Source organism: Choloepus didactylus, chromosome 12 (assembly GCF_015220235.1).
Source record: "Choloepus didactylus isolate mChoDid1 chromosome 12, mChoDid1.pri, whole genome shotgun sequence".
In the NCBI taxonomy this organism is placed as follows: domain Eukaryota; kingdom Metazoa; phylum Chordata; class Mammalia; order Pilosa; family Megalonychidae; genus Choloepus; species Choloepus didactylus.
Genome location: NC_051318.1, coordinates 95891694 through 95900607, shown reverse-complemented (window position 1 = coordinate 95900607; position 8914 = coordinate 95891694). Strand labels below are relative to the sequence as shown.

The 8914-nt window shown below is 43.7% G+C and overlaps 1 protein-coding gene across 1 annotated transcript; it reads right to left on the bottom strand.

Moving 5' to 3' along the window:
* Window positions 1-8091: 8091 nt before the first annotated feature.
* On the bottom strand, window positions 8092-8782 carry LOC119507318 (ran guanine nucleotide release factor-like). The gene has a single exon (XM_037800484.1). It carries the CDS (start codon window positions 8780-8782, stop codon window positions 8225-8227), a length of 558 nt encoding a protein of 185 aa, XP_037656412.1. The 3' UTR covers window positions 8092-8224.
* Window positions 8783-8914: the final 132 nt, after the last annotated feature.

Sequence of the window (8914 nt, the reverse complement as noted above, 5' to 3'; positions counted from 1 at the left end):
AGGACCCACAAGAGCTGAGACAGAAGCCCAGAGACATTTTGGAGAAAGCCACCACTGAAACCAGAAGCTAAACCCAGGAGAGACAGTTTAGCGGAGTCAGCCGTGTGCCTTCCCACGTGACAGAGGAACCCTGGATGCCATTGGCCCTTCTTCAGAGAAGGTTTCTACCTCTCGTTGCCTTAATTTGCACATCTTCATGGCCATGCATTGCAAATTTGCAGCCCGATAAACCCCCATTGTAAAAGCCAATCCATTTCTGGTATATTGCATTTCTGGCAGCTTTAGCAACCTGGAACACCTCCCAACAACTAGCTGTCTTCCTGTGCTCTGGCCTTCTCCAACACACACGCACACACACACACACACACACACACACACGCACACGCACACGCGCACACACACACACACACACACACACACACACTCAGTTCTGGGGATTCTATCATGAACAATGAACAAAAGAAAACACGCCCGACCCTCATGGAGATTACTTTTTGTGGAAAGACCACAAACAAATACATAAATATGTAACATAATGTCTGGTTGTGATAAATGCTAAAATAGGTTGACATATATACTCCAACAAACACACATTCTTAATCTAATCCACACCCTCCTGTGGGTGTAAACCAGTTTATAAGTAGGACCTCTTGAAGATGTTATTTTTAGTTAAGGTGTGGCCCACTTGAATGTGGATGGGTCTTAATCCATATCACCAGAGGCTTTATAAAGAGAAGAAACCAGAAGTCAGGAAAGCGGAATAGCCTGGAGCCAACAGAAACGAGAAGCATCACAAAATGTCTCAGTAATTGAGAAACTATAACACAAGTACTGTCCATAGCACACAGTCAGAGATCAGAGAAAAGGGAATGCATATTCCTGAATAACTCAGGGTCAGTTCAGGCAGGCCGGTCTTGCCCAGGCTACAGCACTGTCTGCTGAGCCTCTGAGGCAGACAACAGAGGGCTCAAGGAGAAGAGCCCCTTTAGTAGAGTTTGCCATTCAAAATCTAATTAACAAAGCCCAGAACTCTGCCCCACTCACATTGCTCAGCTTCACGTGATCTTGATTCTGTGAAGGATGGTGAAGCCAGTGTTGACTCCCATTCATAAGAGAATTTGAGCCAGACTAGTCAACAGCCTGAGGGAGCAGTGCAAGTCAACTCAGGTTACAGGAGATGCTTCTTCTGTATATTTTCAGAACTCAGTTTCACTTCCATCTGACTCTCAGTGAGCAGCTAGTATATGTGAAGCTCTGTATATGGTGCTACGGGAAAGAGCGGCATCAAGATGAGCATAGAAAGGCACCACCTTTACTGTAAAGGAGTTCGTAAGTCAGCAGAACTTTTCCAGAAATGAATGTTGAAGGTACCATTCATTGTTAAAAAAAAATTGAGTACTTTTATTATACAATAGTACCTGCATTCAGGGTCCTCCAAGGCCACCTTCATATGCAATGTTTCGCTAAAAGGACTCAGAACTCAGTAAAGCTGCTATACTCACAGTTACAGTTTATTACAGTTAAAGGAAACAGCAACAGAAAAAGGCACTCAGGGCAGACCTAAGAGCGACCAGGTGATACCTTCCAGTTGTCGTCTCCCAGGAGAATCATTTGGACAACGCTTAATTCTGCCAGCAACAATGTGTGGCAACACACACAAAATATTGCCAACAAGGATGCTTGCCTGAGCCTTGATCCAGTGTTTTTGTTGGGGGGTGGGGGTCAGTCTTGCAGGCACGGCTGTCTGATCTCCTGGCAGACCTTACTTCATCCCCTCCAGAGGTCAACATCAGATGTGAGTACTGCAGACTGGCCAGTCTCTTGACCTGGGGTGTGTCCCCACATGCTCTGAGTTCACCAGCACCTCCTCATCTACCCACTCCTGACTCCCCAACTCTCATCCTTCTAGAAGCCATCTTCTGCTTCCATTAACTCAACAACCTCTTAGGGGGCTCAGGTGGGTTTCTCAGTCTGACTTTAGTTTTCTGGTTTATCCTCACAAGACTCAGTGTTGTTTGCTTACCTAGTGCTGACGGCAGCCAGCTCCACCGTTCCCTCCATCCTCAATCCCACCCCCACTATGTGCCCCTTCCATCCTTAAAGGTGATAATCATTATAATTATTATGAAAACCATAGCCCATATTTATTGTTTATGATGCGCCAAATGCAGTGCAGAGGGCATTCCATATTGTAATTTTTCTAATCCTCAGAACAACCCAATGAGGCAGACACCCCCTTTTTATGATGAGGAAATTGAAGCACAGAGAGATTATGTATTTCTCCCAAGGTCACATGACTGACAGGTAGGATTGCTGGGACTCGAACCCAGCCAGTCTCACTCCAGGATCCAAGCTGATTGGACTTTGCTGTGTACACATCACTCCCCAACCCAACCTATACCTTCTTTGGAAATGACAGGTAATATGGTCACTGTAATCATAACCAGGAAATATATCAATACTTGTGCAATGACCCACTCAAATTTAGATGAGGATGCTCAAGGCAAGTAAATTTATATTCTGACTGTTGCTAGGCTATAGTCCACTCATATTTTTTTTTTAAATTTTTATTGGGATTGTTCAGATACCATACAATTATCCAAAGATCCAAAGTGTACAATCAGTTGCCCCCTGGTACCCTCATACAGCTGTGCATCCACCACACTTAATTTTTGTTCAAGTTTTAGAAACTTTTCATTACTCCAGACAAGAAATAAAGTGAAAGATGAAAAAAGAAAAAAAGAAAAGGAAACTCTAAACCTCCCCTATCCCTAACCAACCCCCCTCAGTTGTTGACTCCTAGTATTGATATAGTGCGTTTGTTACTGTTTATGAAAAAATGTTGAAATACTACTAACTGTAGTATATAGTTTGCAATAGGTATATAGTTCTTCCCTATATGCCCCTCTATTATTAACTTCTAATTGTATTGTCATACATTTGTTCTGGTTCATGAAGTGATTTCTAGTATTTGTACAGTTGATCATGGACATTGCCCACCATAGGATTCAGTTTTATACATTCCCATCTTTTGACCTCCAACTTTCCTTCTGGTGACATATATGACTCTGAGCTTCCCCTTTCCACCTCATTCACACACCATTCGGCGCTGTTAGTTATTCTCACATCTTGCTACCAACACCCCTGTTCATTTCCAAACATTTGAGTTCATCCTAATTCAACATTCTCCTTATATTAAGCAACCACTCCTTATTCTTAAGCCTCATCCTATATCTTGGTACCTTATATTTCATGTCTATGAGTTTACATATTATAATTAGTTCCTATCAGTGAGACCCTGCAATATTCGTTCTTATGTGTTTGGCTTATTTCCCTCAGTATATTGCCCTTGAGGTTTTGTCATCAACCCTTTTTTTTTTTTTAAGAAGGTTTTGTTCACTCACCATACATTCCATCCTAAGTAAATAATCGATGGTTCTCTGCATGGTCATACATTTATGTGTTCACCACCTTCACCACTATCTATATAAGGCCATCTACATTTCTTCCACAAGGCAGGAGGGAGAGTCAAAGAAGGTAGAGAGGCAAAAGAAAGAGGAAAAAAAAAAAATGACAGCTAGGAAGCAGCAAAAGGAAAAGCAACCTTAAATCAAAGTAGAATAAAGAGTCAGACAACACCACCAATGTCAATTGTGTAACATGCCTCCCCTATCCCCACCTCTTATCTGCATTTACCTTGGTATATCAGCTTTGTTACATTAAAGGAAGCATAAAACAATGATTCTTACAGTCTCTAGTTTACATTGATTGCATCCCTCCCCCAATGCCTCCCCATTTTTAACACCTTGCAAGGTTGACATTTGCTTGTTCTCCCTCGTAAAAGAACATATTTGTACATTTTATCACAATTGTTGAACACTCTAGATTTCACCAAGTTACACAGTCCCAGTCTTTATCTTTCCTCCTTTCTTGTGGTGTCTCACATGCTCCCCACCTTCCTCTCTCATCCATATTCATAGTTACCTTTGTTCAGTGTACTTACATTGTTGTGCTACCATCTCCCAAAATTGTGTTCCAAACCACGCACTCCTGTCTTCTATCACCCTGTAGTACTCCCTTTAGTATTTCCTGTAGGGCAGGTGTCTTGTTCACAAAGTCTCTCATTGTCTGTTTGTCAGAAAATATTTTGAGCTCCCCCTCATATTTGAAGGACAGCTTTTGTGGATATAGGATTCTTGATTGGCGGTTTTTCTCTTTCAGTATCTTAAATATATCACACCACTTCCTTCTTGCCTCCATGGTTTCTGCTGATAGATCTGCACATAGTCTTATTAAGCTTTCTTTGTATGTGATGGATCGCTTTTCTCTTGCTGCTTTCAGGATTCTCGTTTTGTCTTTGACATTTGATAATCTGATTATTAAGTGTCTTGGCGTAGGCCTATTCAGATCTCTTCTGTTTGGAGTACGCTGCACTTCTTGGATCTGTAATTTTATGTCTTTCATAACAGATGGGAAATTTTCATTGATTTATTTCCTCTATTATTGCTTCTGCCCATTTTCCCTTCTCTTCTCCTTCTGGGACACCAATGATATGTACATACTTATACTTTGTTTCATCTTTAAGCTCCTGGAAACGTTGCTCATATTTTTTCATTCTTTTCTCCATCTGCTCCTTTGTGTGTGGGCTTTCAGGTGTTTTGTTCTCCAGTTCTTGAGTGTTTTCTGCTGCCTCTTGAGATCTCCTTTTGTATGTTTCCATTGTGTCTTTTGTCTCTTGTGTTGTGCCTTTCATTTCCATAGATTCTACTAGTTGTTTTTTTGAACTTTCAATTTCTGCCTTATGTATGCCCAGTGTTTTCTTTACAGCTTCTATCTCTTTTGTGAAATATTCTCTAAACTTTTTGAATTGATTTAGCATTAGTTGTTTAAATTCCTGTATCTCAGTTGAAGTGTACGTTTGTTCCTTTGACTGGGCCATAACTTCGTTTTTCTTAGTGTAGGCTGTAGTTTTCTGTTGTCTAGGCATCTGACCTCCTAGGCCACCCCAGTCAGGTTTTCCCAGACGAGAACAGGCTCAGGTCACAGAAGGAGGAAATTTTCAGTATCTGGTTTCCCTGATGGTTTTCCTTACAGGATTAATACACCTGTGCTTTTCTGTTTGGCAGGTGCAACCTGTCACCGCCTGTGTAAGAGGGTGTGGCCTGTGGCTCTCCTCCCCCAGGCTTTGGGGTCTGGTTCCGGAAAGGCAGGCAGTAGCGCTGGGCCCCTCCCTTTCCTCTTGGGAAGCTATGCCCCCTCCAGAGAGGTCATCTGCATATCAATAAGTTCTTTGTTTCTCTGACTCTGCTGATCAAAGTGTTTTGATTTTAAAATGGCTGAGGCTGTCTTTACTGTAAAGTGCTGCAGGCTGAAAATGGCTGAGGTTTTCTCCACAGAGAGAGAAAGGGACAGAAATGCTCCCAGGTTCACCCATCGGCTAGAGATAGCACCTGATCCTCTGGGCTCCCCGTCCTGAGACAGATATGTCCCCTGACTCTCCCAAGGTCAGTTGTCACCAAAAGCCTCTGTCTGCTTGTTGAGGATTCACTGTCTGTATTGAGCAGTTAACATTAAATCCTCAGTTGGAGCTGTGCTGAGAGAGTGCTGCTTTTTAGCACCACGAGGCTTCCATGAGGGAGGGGCTCTCAGCTCTTGGCTCTCAGCTCGGGTCTGCAGTTTTACTTACAGATTTTATGCTGCAATCTTGGGCATTCCTCCCAGTTCAGGTTGGTGGATGATGAGTGGACAGTCACGTTTGTTTCCCCACAGTTATTCCAGGTTATTTACTCATTTTTTGGTCATTTATGAATTGTTCCATGGGGGGACTAACAGTCTTCCACTCCTCTCTGTGCCACCATCTTAGCTCCTCTCAGTCCACTCATATTTTTTTGAGGAATAATAGACTTAGAATAAGATGGTGACCCCCTAAAATGGGGTCATGAGGATCATGCTGCACAGAGGACAGAAGGTTCGCTTTGGCATCTGCGCACTGACCAACTGATCCTGATCAGGGTGACTTGGCTGTGGCAAGATCATAGTGAACACATCCTCAGGGGTCACCTGATGTGGATTTTCCATTTTGACTCCTGTTGGGAATTGAATGATATCCCCGCAAAAGACATACTAAAGTCTTAACCTGCAGCAGGAAATCCATTTGTAAATAGGACATCTGAAGATACTATTAGTTGAGGTGTGGACTCATTTGTGAATGGGATCTTCAAAGATCTTTTTTAGATGCAGCCAAATTGAATCAGATTGGGCCTTGATCCCTATGTCCAGATGCCTTAAAAAAGAGGAAATTCTAATGCAGTCTGTTGGAAGAAGCCAGAAGTCAGTGGAAACCAGAAGTGAGAGAGGGAAGAGAGATGACCTTGTGATGGCAGATGCCAGCACCCAAAAGCTACCAACCCAAGAAAAGGCACACCCTTGCCAACATTTTGATAGCTGTATGGCTAACCATGAGACAATAAATGCTTGCTCTGTAAGCCAACCTGCTGTTAGTGTGGAATTTGTCACAGCAGCCCTGTCAAACTAAGACAGAGGGCTCAAGTAGAAGGGCCCCGTTAGTCCCCTGGGAACTTCCTGGGAAAAGTTATCTCTTCTGTCACCAAAATGACTGGAGCTTGTTGGTCAGCCACGAAGACAGCACTGAAAGAAGGGAGGGTATATGAATTACATCCAGGCATTTTATGATTCAAGACCAGTGTTTGCTCCATTTCAGTTTTTATATATAACCAACTGTGCTGGTTTGAAGCTATATGTACCCCAGAAAAGGGCATGTTCTTTTAATCCATTCCTCTTGGCACAGACCTGTTGTGAGTGGGATCTTTTAATTAGGTTATTTCAGTTGAGATGTGACCCATACAATTCAAGGTGGGTCTTAATCCTTTTACTGGAGTATTTTATGAGAGGATAAAAGGCAGAAAAAGTAAAGGAGCTCAGAAAGGAAAAAGCCCCTGAAGGAGCTGAGAGACCATTGAAACCAGAACCCAGGAGAGAAGGACGAGCAGATGTTGGCCATGTGCCTTCCATGTGACAGAGGAACCCGGATGCCAGCAGCCTCTCTTCAGAGTCCAGACATCTTCTGTTGATGCCTTAATTGGGACAATTTCATGGCCTTAGAATTGTAAATTTTAAGTTCATAAATCCCCATTGTAAAAGCCATTCTGTTTCTGCTATATTGCATTCCGGCAACGTTAGCAAACTGAAACACCAGCTTATTCAGGAGTTAAAACTCATGTGTCTAAAGAAATTAATGGTTTTATGTTTTCCAGCAAGTTTACCCAACTGGCCTGGTTGAAATCATCTTTACCAGTGGGCAGCTCATCCTGTGTTGATATCTTGGCCAAATTGTGTAATTCTTTAGAAACTCTTGTTCCAGGACAGTCCCATCTGGTATTTAAGACTCATTTTTGGTCATTTCTTGTGTGGCTCCTCACGTGCCCAAGAGAGCATCTTCCACCCTGCAGGTCCCCAGCTGCCAGCTGCCCGAGGAGCAGGCACAAGCAACAGGAAATGAAACCAGAAGCAGCCAGTGCGTGTGACTGACAGGGTGGTGACAAGAAGGAAGTCTGGCTTTTGTGGTTAAAACTGGACTCACGGGGAATGAGCCTCTACAGTGCTTCCCCTGAAACTAAAGATTTTCTTCTGGAGAGGAAGAGGCAAACAAAGAAAGGGAAGCAGGGACATGTGATGGGCTTGGGGCCGGATACTCAACAGTTAATTTTTTTACAATTTTCTTTTTTATGAGAGAAGTTGTAGGTTTACAGAGAAATCATGCAGGAAATATGGAGTTCCCGTATACTTCCCCTATACTAATGCCTTGCTTTAGTATGGTGCCTTTGTTACACATGATGAAAGAATTTTATAATGGTACTATTAACTACAGGCCATAGTTTATATTAAGGATCACTGTGTTGTACAGTTCTATATAGGTTGCTTTTTAAAAAAATTATTCTAGTAACATATATATAGCTTAAAATTTCCCCTTTTAATGACATTCAAATACATAATTCAGTGCTGTTAATTATATTCACAAATGTGCTCAATAGTTGATTTTTTTTTTTTTTTTTTGGTTATAAAGCAAGTTTATTTCTGCAGAGAGGAGGTGTCTTATGTTTATGCATAGGGAAGGAAGAGGGGAGACCCAGGCATCCACTCCCTTGTTCTCCTCCACAACTGGGCCTCTCAGTCCTGAGTTGCATCATGCGGTGCTTCAGTGTTTTTACTGGGGACCAAAGATGTTGGGATCATGAAGGGTCAGACTGGTCATCAGCAGTTCAAAGTCATCCATGCTCCAAGGCGGGGGTGACAGATTTTCAGGGCCAAGAGATGACCTGATCTCAGGGTGTGACTGATTGAAGGTGAGCAGATCAGTCTGGTACCGGGGCAGCCGCAGCAAGGCCTGGTGCAGTGTCACGTCCTTTGCTACCTGTTGGTTTTCTTTAGCCACCTTTTGCTTGCCAGAGAGGACCCAGGCTTCTTGACAGCAGCCCCTCAGGGCTAGGCTCTCCACAGAGAGGGGCTGCACAGCTTCCACTTGCACCTCCCTAGCTCCCTGCACCCCACCAACGTCCTCAAAATGGTACCGCGCAGCCGCCTCGCCCTGCACGTGGGCCTGCAGCTCCAGAAGTTCCATGATCAAGCTCTGGTCCGTCGCGCGATGGCAGAAAACTTCTTGATTGTCCGGGACCGGTCGGAGGTCGCTTACCTCAAGGGTCCCCAGGGGGAGCATCGCGGAAAAGGTGCCTCCGAACAGCGGATAGTCTTGTGTGGGCTCCATGGGCCTGAGAGTGGGCATTAGAGGGGCGTGGGCGGTACCCCCTGGAGCCACATGACATTACCTCCCAGGTTTCGCAGCCGCCACCGCCAACTCGGGTATTCTTTGGCTCCGGCTCCCTTTCAATAGTTGATT

Bases quoted from the DNA above. Each gene is read 5' to 3' on its own strand.
- LOC119507318 (XM_037800484.1), bottom strand. From the start codon at position 8,782: ATGGAGCCCACACAAGACTATCCGCTGTTCGGAGGCACCTTTTCCGCG.